We start from the raw sequence: 18,508 nt of genomic DNA on the forward strand, positions 1-18,508 counted from the left end.
CACCTTTTAAAGATAACAAATAGATAGGAGTTGGGTTTTTTGTATTTTTGTAGCCTGCTGCGTGTGGATAAAAACAGCAAAGTTACCAGCTGTTCAGGATTCAAATGGAGGTGGTTCAAAAAGTTGAATTGAAACGCTCTAGCTGCCGGGGAAATCTGTCGTTTCCAGAGAAAAGTGTATGACATGAGGTATCCCAAGTTTTCTGATTAGTTTTGAGCTCATTAGCTGCGTCATGCTGCCGACCTTAGCATGAAACTGTACATATCTATCTTTGAAAACTAAGCTGCTTACGCCATACATTTAAGAGCGTGCAATTTCTTTCGGGAGCTTGCCTAAAACAGAGTATTGAAACAAGTGGAAATTAGTCATCAATTCGCCCAAGTAAATATATACGTGGAGGTGATGATGGGTTCGAATTAAGCAGTCAATGGTCATCTACGTCGTGTACAAGTTTGAAAGGATAGCTGTGCCATCAGCAAAACATCTCCACGATGATTTCATGGGAATCAACTTCTAATTGAAGTTCTTCCAACACTCGTATTCCAAGCCTACTCTTATCCAATTTCAACAGCCGTCAGTTCAGTACAATGTGTTATCCAAGTATGATGTAGATGAGACCATGTTGAGATTTTTTATTTTATTTCATGTGTATGTATTTAGAGTTAATTTTTTAATTATTAAGTTCATGATTTCACTATATAATTAATTTTTAAAATTAATTTGGTGTGTGTATATATTATTGTACCTTTCTCGTTTTCTCAATAAAAAAACCAGAAGAGTTTTTTTTTTTTTTCTATTGAAAATATAATAACTTCGGAGCTAGATTTCTAAAATCCTCGAATCTCTTATTATTCTTCTATTGTTATCTTTTTTTTTTTTTTGGAAAGTCTTTGAATCCTCTGAACAAAAACCAATACATTAAACCATTCTCTCCTTGATTATAATAATAAAAAAAATATGATTACAATAAAAAAATATAAAAATTTAAATTTTATAATAATCTACAGGTTGGAAATCCTTTATGTTTTATTATAACATGAAAGATGATTATTACAAATATTATAATTGTCTTTAGTTGTGAGCTTAGATTGGCTATTATAACAATTTAATGATAATAATGCCTTTCAGCAGGGAGAATTATTCAAAAAAATCTACATAGATATCCCATTAGAATACATGATTTATAAAAAGCATAATTAGAAGATGTGCAAGTTGAAGATATTATTGTGTGGATTGAAACAATCTTAGAGAGCATGGTTTAAAAGGTTAACAAAATCTATTATAACCACCAATGATTGCTTAAATAAGATTAAGTTTAAACAGATTTTATATGAAGATCATATCAACAAACATATAAAATTCAATGAAGAAACTCATCAACCAGTCTAGAAAGTAAAGTAACTGAAGACTTGACTATTAAAGATTTATTTTAGAGCCTATTGTTAAATCTTTATATCTTACTTAATAAGCAAACTAAAATGAATTCACACATTTCACATTGCATGCATAAATATGATTGATATACATTTAATCGATTCAAGTTTCACCAAGTTTGAAACTGACAAAACTGGTTTTTAAGTTGAACCGGTCGATCATTTTAGCTATCATAGACCTTCCAATGGCTATAAACGACTAGTTTCTTTTGGAAGCATATATATATATATATATTCTTTTTATTTTAACACAAAAGTATAAGATCTCACACTAATTACACTTACACACCTTTACTGCATTCGACATCGCGACGACTTTTAAAAAATTAATTTCATGGAAAAGAACAGATTTTATGGCATCTTGTTCTTAGATATTAAAGGTCTTGTTTAAGGAGTCATCACTTATTATTATGGTCATTAGAAACCCTAACTAGTCAACAAAGATTTTATAGTACGAGACTAGTTACGCGAAAGAAAAGATATTATCACCTCTTAAACGTCCTACCTGAGGTAAGCTGCACTGTTGGTTTTATTTTAAATTGTTAAAATTTTGTTGTATTATGCTACCGATGGCCTACATGTAATATTTCTAACTCAAGCGCCAGTGATTATTCAGCTACGAATACTTCTAACTCTAACATTGGTAAATATTACATAACACAAAAAAATAGTATTCCTAACTCTAGCGCCAGTGAATAAACCAATAAAATTTGAATTGAAAGCATAGTGTGTGTGTGTGTATTATTTTATAAAAAAAGAGACAAGTATGAATCGTATACCATATTCACATTTCACAAATCAAATATAAAGTGAAATCATCAAGAGGAAAAAGGCATGAGGGACCGCGAATAAATTTAAAAGAATCCACAACTTTTTTTGGAATTTTCTAATATTATAAAGGGAATCATTTAGACTAATATTAAAACAAAACAAAAATAAAGAGAATCGTATAAGGATGTGTTTTTCTAAATACACCCAAGATCCAAAATAAATTAGGTCTGATGGGCCTGAGACCCAGGCTGGCCCAGCCTGTTCTCTGTTTTTTGAGGGGTTAGATTTAGTCCAACTATATGGGCTGGGCTGGACCCACCGCTGGTCAAAGTAGCACGCATGCTTGTTGCACAGTGCGAAGGTAATTAATTACCTTTGCACAGCGTGATGAAGATACAGAAGAAAACGGGGAAAGATGAAAAACTTACCCTGGTCTGGAGGTTCACTTCTCCTTTGTTCTCTCTTTTGGTCTCTCTTTTTTTTTTTCTTTATCTTATTCTCTCTGTTCTTCCTTCTTTGCGTTTTTCTTTCTATTAGTTTTTTCGTTTTCTCGTTCTTATTTTTTGTGTCCCTCCCCTGTGTTTTCTTTGTTAGTTCCTCTGGTTTTCTCTCCTCCCGGTATCCTCTGTTCGTTCTCTGGTTTTCTCTCTGTTTGCTCGTCTTCTCTCTCCCCTGTTTTTCCCTTCCTTTTCTCCTTCGCGTCCCCGTGTTTCTTTTTTTCCCTCTGGTATTCTTTTGTTCGCTCGTTTGTTCTCTCCCCCCCCCCCCCCCCCCCCCTTTATCCTCTTGTTATGTTCGTATTTATAGGCAAGAGAACGCCCTTGCACCTCTCAGAGTGGTGCTCGTGCAGCTGCTGGGATAGCATGCATTATTGGACTATTAATGGCACATCGTGGGGGAAAGACGTTACCACGTTCTCTGCCGTTTCCGCTGAAATGGGACGAAGGAGATGAACAATTTGCTTTGAAACGATGCCGTTTTGGGAAGGGAATAGCCATTTTCACTTTGGTCAGTAAAGTTATGATATGTTGTAATCAAGCCCCTGGTAAATTCCAATTAGACCCTTTAATTTTATCACCATGTATAAAATGGTCCCTGACCTTTAATTTCTTGCCATTTTAACCTATTTCTTCAATTAATTCCCTGATTTCATTAATTAAACTAATTTTAAGTTCAATTAAGTCTCCAAACTTATTAATTTTTCAATTAAATTCTTGATTTAATTAATTAAACTATCCAAAATTTAATTAAGTCCCAAAATTTCCAACAAAAAACTACTTGTTAAATTAACTAATTAGATTTTAATATTAATATTTATTAAACTATTTAAGAGTTAATGTATAAAAAACAACGCCAATTTAAACGAGTCTCACCAGGGACAATAATATGACCAAGAGGAAAGAAGTGATCGTAGCATCAGTGGCAATTGCTGATAGTACAGTAACTTTATAATGATCTTTTCCAAATGTTGCATCTATTAATAATAACGGGCGACAAGCATTGTTGGATCCAGCAATTTGCAGATAAAAAGAGATAAAGGGTCGTAAAAACCTATTACCTTCTCATGTTTTCTGAATAATATAAATTTTATATTAATATTTTATTTAATAATTTAAATTTTTAAATTGAGATGATTTTTTTATATAATATTAGAGTTTTAATGATCAAGTGATCACGAGTTTGAAATACACAATCCTTATTTATTTGATAAAAAATAAACATCAAATAATATAAATCTTAGTAAATTTCAAGTTCAAAAAACTTTTACTTAAAAGGATGATTTGGAAAATAATATAAATCTTATATTGGGCTTCACCTCACAACTTATTTTTTTTTAAGTTGAGATGATTTTTTGACATACAAAATATCTGGATTTATATTAAGTGGTTTGGGTTTGGTTTAAGTGGTCCAGATTTGGTTTAAGTAGTCCATTTTAAAATCATTATTTTTACTTTTATTGATTTATTTAATCATTTGATATTCTAAAATATTGTTTTTCAAATAAAATTAATGATTAAAATGTTTTCTTAAGAACCACACGATAATATCATACATTCAACTAAGATTACATGTTTTTTTATGTTAATAATATTAGTGGTTATTTTCAAATAATTAATGATATATGAAGCTGATGTATATAATTTTTTTTTTTTTAAAAAAGGAATAGTCTCTTGAATATTCATTAGTCTTTATTAAAAAAAAATGAAAATTAGTATTCTTATTAAAAAAAAATAGGGGGATAACTTAATTTGACATTTGATGAGTAATTTTTCAAATTAAAAAACCGTGTGCTTAAATTTGTCGTCCGGTCTTAATTAATGCTGTAGTCCCCTCTCTCTCACAGAAACAGGCAGTAAGTTGCATGGAATTTGGACGTCTGCTTTCAAAATATTATTCAATAGAGATAGGATAAATTACAAGTAGCTGTGCGTTGATTATACGAGTGTGTGTGTGTGTGTGTGTGTGTGTGTGTGTGTAGTGCAGCCGGCTCAATTGTATACTTTATTGTAATAATATTTTACTCATATATATTAATTAATTAAGCCACATTTAATTAAGTCCTTATCGTTGCCCGACTGGATACTGTTGTCGCGGTACCAGAGGGTCCAGATTCCAGTTTTCATGCATATATAGTGCATCTCCCGCCTCCTCCATTACCTTCTTGATGCCTTTATTTATTTATTCTAATTCGAGACAATTCTCAATATTCTACACCTGTAGGATTTAAATCAAAGAAGATTTAATTTGTTTTTTAAGGTTTAATAAAATCGGATATTTATTTAAATGAAGCCAATACATTTATTAACCTGAATTAATACATTAATTAAATCTTGAATTGACTATTTAATATGGTGATTGTCTAAAAATTAAATTGATTAAAGGGGTGCTCAATAAAACTATATATGAATATAAGTTTATTTAAGCTATATAAATCTTTTGTTTTAGCCTTTAATGCAATAAGACTTTATACATAAAAAAAAATAGAACAAACAATAAATTTACGAACCGCAAAGAATAAATTAGGCATGCATATAAAGAAATATACAACATCAAACTAGCATGTGAATAAAAAGATATTAAAAAATTAATAAAACATATGAACAAACTAAATCACTATTATTAATTTGTTGAAGTGCATATAAAATAATTACAATAGAAGGGGGTGATTATTTCAAGAGCTGCAAGACAAATTTTGCCCATCAATTGATGTATACAATAGATGTGATTGTCTTGGATACAGGATTCAGCAATGATATACTACTGTGTTTCCGTGTTTTAAAAATATTTTTTTTTTAAAAATTAAATTTTATTTATTTGTTTCAAATTAATATGTATTTGATGTTTTCAAATCATTTTGATGTGCTGATGTCAAAAATAATTTTTTAAAAATAAAAAAAATCATTGGCATGCATTTTAGCATGAAAAGTTATTTGAAAAGCAACCGTAACTATACTGCCAAACAAGCTATAATTGTTAATGCACCTCAACAATAAACTTAAAGGAAATTCAGAAAAACGGGAGTAGAGGAAAATAATTTAGAAATATTTTTTTTTATATTTTTCAATAAACTAATAAAAATGCCTTTGAAAGAGAAGAGGAGTTCTTATTTTTCATAAGTAAAATAAAAGCTATGTCTTGGAAGAGAAAAGAAATTATTTCTTATCAATGTGGGACAAAACTTTATGTTGCATTTGATTTTTGGTCAGCTCTACCCAAGGTTTTTTACATTAATTTTTATTCATATTCTATAATTAGTAGTTTTGGACATTTTAATATTCTATATTATAGTAGTCATGCCAGTAAAAAATTTTCAACAAAAATCTTAAAAATCGATGCATTTTACTTTTAATTAGACTTCAAATAACAATGTCTTAAAGTCAATTTTCTCAACAATACCCGCTCAAATCGTCAGCAAATCTTTATTGAAAGTTCACATGATTTTTGTCATGATTAATTTTCATTAAATAAAATATTCAATCCATTTGAAAAAAAATAAGTTATTTTATATACATCAAACAAAGCAAATCTACAGTAGAAAATAATACACAAATCATTCCAGATATATATATATATAGTTGACCCGAGATGTCTTTGACTGTAAAAAAAAAAAAACACAAAGCGAGTATATCTTGGTGCAGGAAAAATGACCCAAGATGTCTTTGATGACATTTTTGGTTTAACATGAATTTCATGTCAGTGAAGAGAGGTCTACACCAGAACCATTATTTAGTCATTACTTATGAACCATCCCTGCCGTAATTTAATAAATGGAAGTTTTATTTCAGTTTCTCCTTGCAAGGGACAACAATTGCCGGCTTATAATTTGACTTCAAACTTGTCCTTGTTTTGCCCCAATCACTATTAATACTGCCTGCTAATAACACCAAAGATAGAGGTCCAAGAGGGAGGTTGCAGCAATAATATCAGCTATGGAGGATCCGAAGAGAATGGAAGAAGGGTTAGGTCACACTGCACTCGTTGCTAATATAGATGATGAGAACATCCATTTAAGTGAGAAAGAAGGTAAAACTGATGGTGGAGATGACAATGAAAAGGAAGAAAGGAGAGTGGTTCATGATCATCAGGCTGAGCGTGAAGGAGACAGGCAGCCGGTGGTTAAGCAGAAGAGCAAGAGGGTTGCGACTTTGGATGCATTTAGAGGCCTTACTATTGTAGTAAGTACTGCTCTTAATTCTCAATTTATTTATTTCTTTTTATTACAAAGGAAAGGTTCGAGCCCAGAAACTTAAAAAAAAAAGAGTAATATTAAATAAAGATATGCATGAAAGTTATGATCAGTTCGGGTATGTGTATGAAACGAGGGTAATTTTTAGCCTTACACATGGAGGTGTTGCTGTTTGCTTGTAGCTGATGATACTGGTCGATGATGCCGGAGGAGTATATCCCCGCATCGATCATTCGCCATGGAATGGATGCACCTTGGCTGATTTTGTGATGCCATTTTTCCTTTTCATTGTCGGAGTTGCAATAGCACTTGCTTTCAAGGTATAAACTCCTCTTCGTTTCTTCATCTTTTTTTATATATATATATTATATAGTTTATCCATCAATCTCTAAGCATATTCCGACTTTGTTGGTAGCTGTATGCTCGAATCTATAATAAATATTGAAAGTGGTTGAGTGATTTTGAGAATTTGACATATGGCTAGAATATAACTAAGATTGATAGGCTTGGTAACTTGGTATATGTCACTATACTGAAAAAGTGGGGTTTGTTAAAAGATGTTTAAAAGTATGGTAATGGTTGATTTTTAAAGTGATTTTCGCTTAAAAATATATTAAAATAATGTTTTTTTTTTATTTTTAAAAATTTATTTTTTATACCTACAATACTTTTTTATAAAGAATTTTAAAATAAAATAAAACATAATTAATTATGATAATTATTAGAATTAATTCTCATTGTATAAATCTTTAATTACCCGGCTGTTATAAGAAAAACTTGACAGGTTTTTTTTTCTTAAAAACCAGATGTTTTTTCCCTTGAAAATAAACTAGTCGGGTAGATAAAAGTTTATATTAAGATAACTTATTCATTTACTAAAAAAATAATTATTTTGAACCAAAAAATCATTTTACACCCAACACAAACCCAAAAAATCATTTTACACCCAAAAAATAATTATAAAAATAATTTTATAATCTTTCATTATTGAATTCAGGATTTTGAATTTATAAAAATATATCATTCAAAAACTCTTTAAATTAATTTTTTATTCACTCATAATTATTTTAAACATGCTTCATGTTAATTTATTTTTATTAAAGAATAATTTTCAACAAAATATAAACCAAAAAAGTGAGTAGAACTAGCAACATATTCATTTTTTTCTCGTCTGAAACATATATTGAATAAAACTTTGTGTGATATTATTAGTTAAAGATAAAAATAAGATTCAATTTTACTTAATAAATTTTAGTACTTATTTCCATCAAGTGAATTAAGAAATAAATACCATATAGAATTCAAACAACTTAAGTTCATCACTTTGGACTCTATACAATAAAAGCAAATACGAGAAATGTGTGATTAAACCTTTCAAATATTTCTCTTCATGTTTCAGTAAGATTTTTATTTTATTTTTTATATATTGTTTTTTTAATAAAAAATAACGATCAAAATTATAATATACTATATTGGTGGTTCACACTATGTCGCAAGCTAGATCAATTTTTTTTCTAGCAAAAAACAAATTGCTTAAACGATGGTAACATTTTTAAAAAAGCAAGAAAGATCCGAGAATCGGGTCATCGATTTAACTAGATCCTATAAGCTCAGTTATATTTATAATATAATAATAATAAGACAACGGCAATAGATAAATCGAATAAAAAAAATTAGCAATAATTAACTATATAAAAAATTGCTAATATCATAAAAAGATATCCTCTCAATATTTTTAAAAGAGCTTCATGATCTTATTTGATAACAAAACAAAAAATAAATGAGAATGGAATAACTTCACAAAATAAAAAGAAAAAAAAATGAAACTCGAATCTTAGCAAATCAAATGTTGAAGAACGAAATTGAGAAAATAAATCTAAAAAGAACAAAAAAATAACCCGAGTCGACCTAAGTTAACTCAACAAATCCACAACTTGTCTGTGGCACTAGGATAATCCTATAGAAAGCAAATTAAATAAAATATCAAACCAACACAATGTTGAAGAGAGAAATTTAAAATAAGTTTAAATTTTAAAAAAAAAACTCGAGTCAACCAGATTTAATATGTCAAACCCGTAACTTAGCACATGAGATTGAGAAAACCTCATAGAAATAAAAGAGAAACAAATAATGAAGCCCAGTCTTCAATAAACCTGATATCGAAGGATGTAATTGTAAAAAAAAAAATCAATTGTAAAAAAGGATCTAAGAAAAGTTAAGTCAACCCGGACTAACCTTCTAAACCCTTTACCTAGGTCTTGAGGTCGGGATTATTCCATAAAAAGCAAACTTGAAAAAATCATGAAACCAAATAAGATATCATGACATAAGCATCTCATGCTTATATTTAATCAATTAATTTAATTTAATTCAAAAACAAAATCTAAAAGAAGCTAAATTTAACAAAGAGCGAGAAATAAAATTTGCAAAAAAAATCCTATATAAAACAAAGTAAATGAGTGTTGAAGGATGAAACTTGGAAAACAAAAAGAGCTTAAAAAAAGGAGGAAAAACCAAGTAAACCCAACTAAATCTCCTAAACCTAGACTAATTTTTTAAACTTGTAACCCGTGAAATCTTAAACCCGAGTTCAATTAAAAAAACTCAATTCTCAACCAATTTAATGTTGAAGGATGATATTGAAAAAAAATCAATTAATTTTTTTTCCAAAATAAAAAAAAATAACAATCAAAAGAACGAGAATCAAATATGATAGGAAAAAAACTAAAGAAGGATAAAATCATAAAAAAAATAATTTTAAAAATCATCTAAAAAAAACAAATAGCAATCAAAGGAATGGGAACCAAAAATTATAGATGTAAAGATTAAGGGGGTGAAATTGAAAAAAAATCTAATTTTATAAATTATTCAAATATAATAAATAATAATCAAAAGAACAAGGACCAAATCTGAAAGAGAAAAATAAAGTGCTGCTCTAAAAAATTGGAGGGTCGGAAGTAAAAATCAATGTGGAGAGAGAAGAATAGGAAAAAAAAGGTTGTTGGTGCCAAACCAGAAGTTAATAAGTTACACGCACCGCTTAGGGAGAGAAGGTTCACCGAGAGAATTCCAAAAACATCAATGAATGTCTTTTTTTCATTGTAATCCGCTGCACTTGTTGCTTGAATGTACCAAACGCGCTAGTGCACCAGCTAGTTTTGGTTTTTTAATCATATTTTATATTTATTAAAATATTAAGTTTTTTCTTATTCAACTTGATTATAATTAAAAAATTAGAATGAAAATACAAAAGAGTCCTTAGATGTCTATTAAAAAAAAATGTTTTTAGGACAAATTAATCATTTCACTGTATTTTTAAAATGTGAAAAGTTCTACTTTTCTCATATCAATATGATAATGAATAATGGATCTTTTGGAAAGATCACATTACCCCGAATAGGTAGTTCATTGAATATTTTTTTTTTTTGGATTGGTCAAAATGCTAATTACATTATTCCAATTGCCTATAATATAAACGACATGTCTTTTTTATTATAAATCCCTTTACTGTTCACTCTCTCACAATTAACTATGGATTATAATGGTGTTTTTTTTAAATTTTTATTTTGATCCTCAAACTTTAACTCTGCACAATTGAGCTCTTTCGAGCACCCAATTGCATTTATTTTTTTGTAAATGAGGGTTAAATTGAAAGGTATAGGACTGAAGTGAAAAACTTGGGTAACATAGGTGATTTTTTAAAATTTATTTGAAAAGTACATTTTAGCCCCAAATCTTTTTAATCTATTAGTTCATTGGTTCCTTTAATTTCAAAAAACTTAATTTCGCTACCAAACTTTATGTTTATAATTTTTCAGTTCTTTTTTGATATGAGAAGAGAGAGGCTCATCGGATTTCATCCTAGAAAGAGAAAGTTGTTAGTCCGATAATTTCAGCCACCAAAATGGTTGATTTTTCTTCCAAATGGTTCCATATGATAAGATAAGTTCAAATTATGTGTCTTTGGACGTTGAAAATGCACGAAAAAAGAGATCCGGGCTCAGGAATTGTTTTCTAGTTGATTTTGAGTTGTGATGCGGTTTATTTTGTTTTTAGAGGTTATGAATTTATTTAACAAGATTCCTATGATATTTTCTAGGTGTTTTAAGTCAAAAACGAGTTGGAAACGGGGTTCTAGAAGAAAAACCCACCAACTTCATTTTGTAGCCACCACAGTAGCTAGATTCTGGGGGATTTCAGACAACACATCATCTATTGTTTTTCCATTAATTTCAGAAGAAAAAAAATAAGGCCCGCGAGTAGGCACTTTCTTTGTGGGTCATGTGTTAGGTCTATCTTACCAGACCAACAACACCTAACTTCAATCTTTTTAATTTTTATAATTTTTTTTAAAATTACTGCTTTTTTATATGCATTTTTAAAAATATTTTTTTCAGTTATGTTTTGGTTAATACCCTTTCTATGTAATTTTTTTTTTCTTATTTAGCCTTTTTGAAATAGTGATTATTTTTTATTATTTTGAGTGTGTTTGATTTTTTTTATAAGAATAGTATGATTCATCTATAATTTTTTTTATATTTTATATAGATTAAATTTATTTTTAAAATTAAAAAAAATTATTTTTTTGCAATATGTTTAATATGTGCAGTCTTGCATAATTTTTTTTTATTTTTTTTATTCAATAAATTATATGTATGTGTTGATTTCTATTACAGATTAATTTTCATAAATAAATTCATTGAATAAATAACCTGTATTGTGATATTAAATATCTTGAGCTACTTTTAATTTTTAATTTTTCCAGATTTTGTTTTTATTTGTTATTAACTATGGGATTTTTTTAAAAAAGACAAATTACAATCCCTGACAGCGCAAGTAAAAAATATACTATATATATATATATAGTAAATCCTCTCACAGAGATCATATTTTTATCTCCCCAATTAGCTTTTGTTAATCATCACAACTTCACCAAAAAAAATTTAAACATGACAACCACTTCAGATTCCAGTTCTAATAGTTTGCTTCGTAAATAACATTTCAATCGATTAGAAAAATATTTTACTGCTATATTTTGCTTAGAGATACTATGAAATTGTAAGCATCTTGTCTAATATTCGTATAAATTCTTTATCTTAATATTTCAGAGAATTCCGAAGAGGAGAGATGCAGTTAAGAAGATAATCCTAAGGACACTGAAGCTTCTGTTTTGGGGAGTTCTGTTGCAAGGTATGGTACTTAGGTTGTTTTCTAACATATTAAGGTTTTGAGTTGAAATGGTTTTTTGATATTATATCTAACAGATTAGGTTTATAAATTGGAATAATTCTTTAATACAAGTGCAGGAGGATATTCGCATGCTCCTAGTGATCTAGCTTATGGAGTCGACATGAAACTTATTCGCTGGTTTGGCATTCTTCAGGTTATGTTTTCCCTATTTAACTTCGTTACTAGAAGATTTAGCAAATAAATACATAATCTCTATTTCCTTTGTCTGTGAGCAGAGGATAGCGTTGGTGTACATGGTTGTAGCTCTAATAGAGGCTCTAATCCCCAAGAATAGACAAACCATAGAGCCTGACCATTTTACCATTTTCACAGCATACCGATGGCAATGGTAAGAGAACAACCACACATAGGTTATGGCAGAGAACAACATCATTTGCTATTTTTCCGTTTCAGTTCAGCCAACTTTTGACTGCATTGAGTGAAATTATGTGGTAGATAACTATATAATGTAAGTTGATGGTTAACCTTGTGCAATTTAGGATTGCGGGATTCATTTCCTTTGTCATTTATATGGTCACAACCTTTGCACTTTATGTTCCGGACTGGAGTTTCACCGTCGACGAAGACCATGAACGACGCAGATACACGGTATGAAGTTATTAACTACTAAACAGATCAATGGAAGAAGATGTGCACTGGCTTTTGTTAACGAAAACCAGTCTCTGATCCCGACTAGTTATGACTTGATTACAGGTTGAATGTGGAATGAGAGGGCATTTAGGACCTGCATGCAATGCTGTTGGTTATGTGGATCGAGAAGTCTGGGGCATTAATCATCTCTATCAGTACCCAGTTTGGAGCCGCTTGAAGGTTAGTTATGACTCGAGCAGAGTTTAGCTTCAATAGGAGGTTTCGTCTCTCTTTTTTCCTGCTTCCAGCTTGTAGTATCGTAGATGTGTACTCTAGAAGTCCATCTTCTTTACAATATTTGCAGGCTTGCACTCTCAGCTCTCCAGGTTCTGGCCCATTTCGGAAGGATGCTCCTAGTTGGTGCCGTGCACCATTTGAACCTGAAGGCTTGTTGAGGTTAGATCATTAAGACCATGATCAACTTCGTGTTATTTCATATAGGGAAACAATTAGCGTAGAACTGAATATTGGTTTCTCTCTTTCTCTTAGTTCTATCTCTGCTATCCTCTCTGGCACCATCGGCATCCATTACGGGCATGTTCTGATTCATTTCAAGGTAAGAAGTTCTACTTTTGATAAGGTAATTATCAAGCCTATAACCTGGAAAAGCAATCTTACTATATGCAGGGTCATGCTGAAAGGCTCAGGCAATGGGTCTCAATGGGGGTTATCTTACTGATTGTAGCCATCATTCTTCATTTCACTGATGGTGAGATCAATTACCTTGCGATTGTATCCCAAACTCTGAAAAATTATCTGTGTGGGATTTAAAAATGTTGATATAAAGATCAAAACAGAACTTAGAAAGTTAATTCCTTCATTGCTGTGCAGCTATTCCTATCAACAAACAGCTCTACAGCTTCAGCTACGTCTGTTTCACAGCTGGTGCTGCAGGAATTGTATTCTCTGGATTCTATGTACTGGTAAAATACTACCGACCATATACAGTTTTGGGATTTCAATTCTGTGATTCAAGAATGACAGGCCCATCACTTTGTTTGCATTGCATGAACAGATTGATGTTTGGGGATTGAGACCGCCATTTTTATTCCTAGAGTGGATAGGAATGAATGCAATGCTTGTATATGTGATGGCAGCACAGGGTATCTTTGAAGGTTTTATTAATGGATGGTATTACAAGTCTCCAGACAACACACTTGTAAGTAATTCTATCTCTGTATATGGCTTGCTTGAGCACTCAAACAATCACTAGCACAATTTTAACTTCTTGAAATACCACCTGCCCTAATGGAAGAAAAAATGTCTTACAGGTCTATTGGATCCAAGATCATGTTTTCAACGATGTATGGCACTCAGAGAGGGTAGGAACCCTGTTGTATGTGATATTTGCACAAATCACATTCTGGGCAGTTGTTTCAGGCGTCTTGCACAAATTGGGCATATACTGGAAGCTCTGAGAAGCCGAATTTACTTCTGGAAATAGGAAGTTTGATACACTTGTCAGATTCACACATGTAATTCAAATCTTCAAAGTTTGTTTGTTTATGGTTTTTTTCCCATTAATATTGTGCCAAATTGGGTTTGTTTGAGTGAAAATTGTAGCACTTTCAATCTCCAACTTTTCTACTTGTGGACTTCTTGTATAGGCAGGTACTATATAATGCTCCTCGTTGCGGCAGGTTAAAAAAAAAATTATATATAAGGAAATAATATCTAGATTAAAAAAAATCCAATTAATTTGGCATGATCCAATTAATTTGACTAATTAAAGAAAACTCAAACAACTAGTAAGAACATGGTCAGATTAAAAAAAAAAAAATTAAGATAACATTTTTTCTTAAAAAAATATTAAAACGATTATAGATTGGAATAGATTAACTCGTCAAACTCATGATTTGAATCATAAAATTCATTAAGTTTAATAACTCTGGTTCTTTAAAAATTATATTTATTTAATTATATGATAAAAAAAATAGACATTTGCAAAACCGAGCATCAATTCAATACCGAGATGTTTTTTTAAATCATGATAACCCCATAAAAAATAAATCATGAAGCCTAATTCTCAATAATTATGTTTTTTATGGAATTATTTTTAATTTAATAATATAAAAAAATAGATGCACAAAAAACCAAGCATCAATCCAATACCGGTATATTTGTCTAAGATAGTGATAACCTTATAGAAAGTAAATCAAAATAAATTAAAAAACTCAATTCATAATAATTAATTTTTTTCTAAAATTTTTTTTATTTAACAATATAATAGATTATTTTTTATTTAATAATATGATAGGAAAAAAAATAGATAATTATAAAATTTGAGCATCAGAAATTTTTTTAATATCATGATAACCTTCAATTAATTCTTGTTAAATAATAACCACCAAAATTGATATTATAAATTTTAGAAATCGCTACTTTATTTTTCTAAAAACAAAAACAAAATAAGATTTCACTAATCATGGGAGTGCTAAACGGGACACAAGAAACGACAACGCTACAATGTCTCACACGGCCACTCCTTAAGCAGTCCTCATAGACACTAACGGTGCTATGCAGCCTACCCAATCCAAATGGTGCAGGATCACTTTCAATTGGTTGGAAACTGCAACACTGTGAGCTGCGGTCGTATCTTGCCATGCATTCCAATTGTCAAACAGAACATGCATGTTGCTTCTGCCAGTTTAGGCTCCCTGTTCCGGACTTGCTAGTTCACCATTCCACTAAAGGCAGATCATCGTGCACATATAAGATGGTGACAGGTGATTCACAACTCCAAACTTCTTGGGACATGACGGATTCCCTAAAACGTCAGTGTTCCTCTATTTCGTTTCCTTCCACACTTCTTCCCGATTTTGCTCAGTTAAATCCTCTTCAAAGTTCGAAGTTCTTCAAAGCTTAGAGCTTCTATAAAGGTTATCGAATTTTCCCATCAATCAAAACAGTCTACTTAATAGATCCTCTGGCAGTTGCTATTTATCTAATTTCTGAAATCAAGTTGATCGTAGGAGGTTAAACCCACGCATGCAATTTCCTCTTTTAACACAAAAGGTGGCTGTTCTGGTAGCGAGAACTTCAATACAGCACATGGGGAGGTGATTTCTGTTTCCTCCTAACCCCGTCATATCATTGTTAAAAAAAACTAAATACAAATCTAATGCCCGAGAAATGCTGATTATGTAGCACGTTGATAAATCATCCAACTTGAATAGTATCTTCTGAAAGTTTTGTTGTATATATATTCTGTGTAGAGCTATGGAAAAATTCACCATCCAAACCCTTAAAAAGGAATATAATTATCTAAACTGGGTCAACACAAGGCTTCACCTGGATCAATATAAGATAAGTCTATAAAAAACTGCAGTTGTCAATGCAACAAAAAATAGTTTACAGTCACACAAATTGCCAAGTTGATGTTCATTCCAAATTCAAACTTTTGACGCTGCAGTAGCTTGAGGAAATCTCAGTTACAAACATTATTGAGAGAGAGAGAGAGTAGCATGAGAATACTTTATATCTAACAGAGACCTTAGGTTGCATTAAGAAAAACCTCAAGAGCTGATGTTCACGCACATAAAAGCAGTTCCAAATTCACTCCTGCTTTCCATCTCCTACTGCCACAGGTTTCGCAACAGGTTCACCTTCCGCTTCCATCTGCTACAACATGTAAGACCCTAGTTTAAATTTTACTGTTGAAAGCAGAATACCCACCAAAACAAGCAAGAAAAATCACACCCTAAACAGCCACGCCCACACCTAGCCATCCAACCACAATCATTTTTCCAGGGCAAGCGCAAGGATAGCAATAAAGTTAAAAGTAATCATCTATTGCAAAATAACAAGCAACAATAGGAGTAATCTAGCGAATTAGCATGGAAAAAGAACACCAAAAACTTGGTATCGTAATTTCTTACACGATTCTCAAATTACAGATGATAATAAGTGAATTTAGAAAAGAAGTGGACTGACTTTGTTAGTAGTGTTAATACTGGAAGCAGGGGGCTTATAAGGACAAGCTGGAGGAGCTCTCTCTGGTTTCCTGTATTCCCATCCAAACAGCGCATATATTTTTCCCTGAGATAAAAAAGAAAATTTTAAATATATATATATAAATTAAATGGAAAGTGAATAGCAGAATTCTGTTGGTTGTTACCTTGAGAAAATAGAAGATCAAGGGTAACAGATTGACGATTGGGACGAGGAACAGAGGTAACAAGCACGCTACGCAAACCTAAAAATTAAACAAAAATTAATCAAGCAGAAAGGAACAACTAAATTAATCGAAATCAAATAAGAAGGAAGAGGATTATAACTTTACCATCTTTTCTTCTTCTTATTCTTCTTCTCGGTATCTGTTTGGTACGCGAGAGAGCAGAGAGAGGATCGGTCTGCAATTGAGTTTGACGCTCTTTCAAATTCCGATGATTTTTCTCTTTTTATTATATAGATCCGTCAATCACGTTAAACGACTGCGTTTCATATTTATTTACACTTTTATTATTTTCTTCCCTTTTGGACAATTTCATTGATGTCATGTGAATTTAAGAGTATCTTTTTTGGAGGAAAAAAACATTATAATGAAATGGCTACAAATTTACAATTTCTCTATTGTACAATACACAATTGAAAGTTAGAAGGAAAAAAAAACAATCAGGACCAAGTTTAAAAAATCTTGATGGAAGGATGTAACTAAAAAATAAATTACAAAAGAGTTAATGATAGAAATTAAAAAAAAAAATAAAGATTGATACCCAAATATATCCAAAGACAAGTACTGCCCTAAAATTTTAAATGCTAGGTGAATTTCCAAGAGAAAAGAGAGGGGAAAATGGCTCCGGCGATAATTCATCCATCAAACCTCAACACACATCTTTCTAAGATGGAAAAGAACATCATGAGGAATTCAATGACACAATGAAAAAAAATATTAATCATTGCATGATGGCCCACGCGTCTTTGAAGAACTGTGATTTCTCATACATGGTTGACATTTTTTTTTTGAGTATTTTTTATGATTGTAAAAGACCAATTTACCTCTCAACTAATATGATTATAACAAAAGAAGTCACTTGAAAATACAAAAATACCGCCAAAGCAAGCCTAAATTAATTCTAAGACAAAGGGTAATTTTGTATTTATATTGTGCTAAGAAAAATGAAAATACAACAATGCCCCCAAAGCAAGTCCAAATTAATTTTGACATAAAGAGTAAGCTAGTAATTTTATTATGCAAAAACATATGAAATCTCAAAAAAAACCTCGAGCAACCAATCATCTTATTGTTTTCTTTCTAAGGGTAGTGAAGCTATTAAAAAAAAAATCGAATATACTTTGTACCACCGCTCAAAGTGAGAATAACAAATGAATTTCATTAAAAAAACTATTTTACCCTTGAGTTTTGTTTTTATGACTGATTTGATAAAAAAAAATAATATCAATCCACTATTACAATTAACAGTAAACTTTCTTTAGTGTTACAAAGAATTTTCCACGCCCTATATATTTTTGATAAATTTGTATACTCTAGTATATCCAATAAGTTATATAGTATTTTAACATTAAATTGAAGGTTGATATTATAAAATAGAATGTTATGTTATAATTAAAAAAAAAAGAGGCAACAAGAATAAAAATTAACATAAAAAACACATTCGTTTTCACTTTTACTATTAAAGGGGCGCAAAAAACTTAAACTTGGTCTCTAAAGTTTTTAATTTTACATATTTCATACGTTTGTTTATATACTTTAACATGTTAAAAACAATTTGGGGTG

General features: G+C 30.6%; 2 protein-coding genes across 3 annotated transcripts; one reads left to right on the forward strand and one right to left on the reverse strand.

The window, feature by feature from the left end:
- The first annotated feature begins 6,407 nt into the window (after nucleotides 1-6,407).
- On the forward strand, nucleotides 6,408-14,350 carry LOC18100137 (uncharacterized). The gene is made up of 13 exons (XM_024603663.2): nucleotides 6,408-6,880; nucleotides 7,074-7,211; nucleotides 12,000-12,081; nucleotides 12,198-12,274; nucleotides 12,357-12,469; nucleotides 12,621-12,729; nucleotides 12,835-12,951; nucleotides 13,076-13,167; nucleotides 13,261-13,327; nucleotides 13,399-13,480; nucleotides 13,603-13,694; nucleotides 13,787-13,930; nucleotides 14,043-14,350. Exons 1-13 carry the CDS (start codon nucleotides 6,635-6,637, stop codon nucleotides 14,187-14,189), a joined length of 1,506 nt encoding a protein of 501 aa, XP_024459431.2. The 5' UTR covers nucleotides 6,408-6,634; the 3' UTR covers nucleotides 14,190-14,350.
- Nucleotides 14,351-16,063: 1,713 nt separating this feature from the next.
- Nucleotides 16,064-17,205, reverse strand: LOC18100138 (uncharacterized). 2 transcript variants are annotated; one of them, XM_006381326.3, is made up of 4 exons: nucleotides 17,054-17,205; nucleotides 16,889-16,966; nucleotides 16,705-16,809; nucleotides 16,064-16,389 (listed from the first exon to the last, which is right to left on the reverse strand). In XM_006381326.3, the coding sequence occupies exons 1-4, from the start codon at nucleotides 17,054-17,056 to the stop codon at nucleotides 16,327-16,329; spliced, it is 249 nt and encodes an 82-aa protein (XP_006381388.1). In that variant the 5' UTR covers nucleotides 17,057-17,205; the 3' UTR covers nucleotides 16,064-16,326. The 2 variants fall into 2 exon arrangements, with proteins under 2 accessions (XP_006381388.1, XP_006381389.2); XM_006381327.3 differs by having other exon boundaries at nucleotides 16,064-16,392.
- Nucleotides 17,206-18,508: the final 1,303 nt, after the last annotated feature.

The sequence above is a fragment of the Populus trichocarpa genome, chromosome 6 (assembly GCF_000002775.5).
Source record: "Populus trichocarpa isolate Nisqually-1 chromosome 6, P.trichocarpa_v4.1, whole genome shotgun sequence".
NCBI classification, from domain to species: domain Eukaryota; kingdom Viridiplantae; phylum Streptophyta; class Magnoliopsida; order Malpighiales; family Salicaceae; genus Populus; species Populus trichocarpa.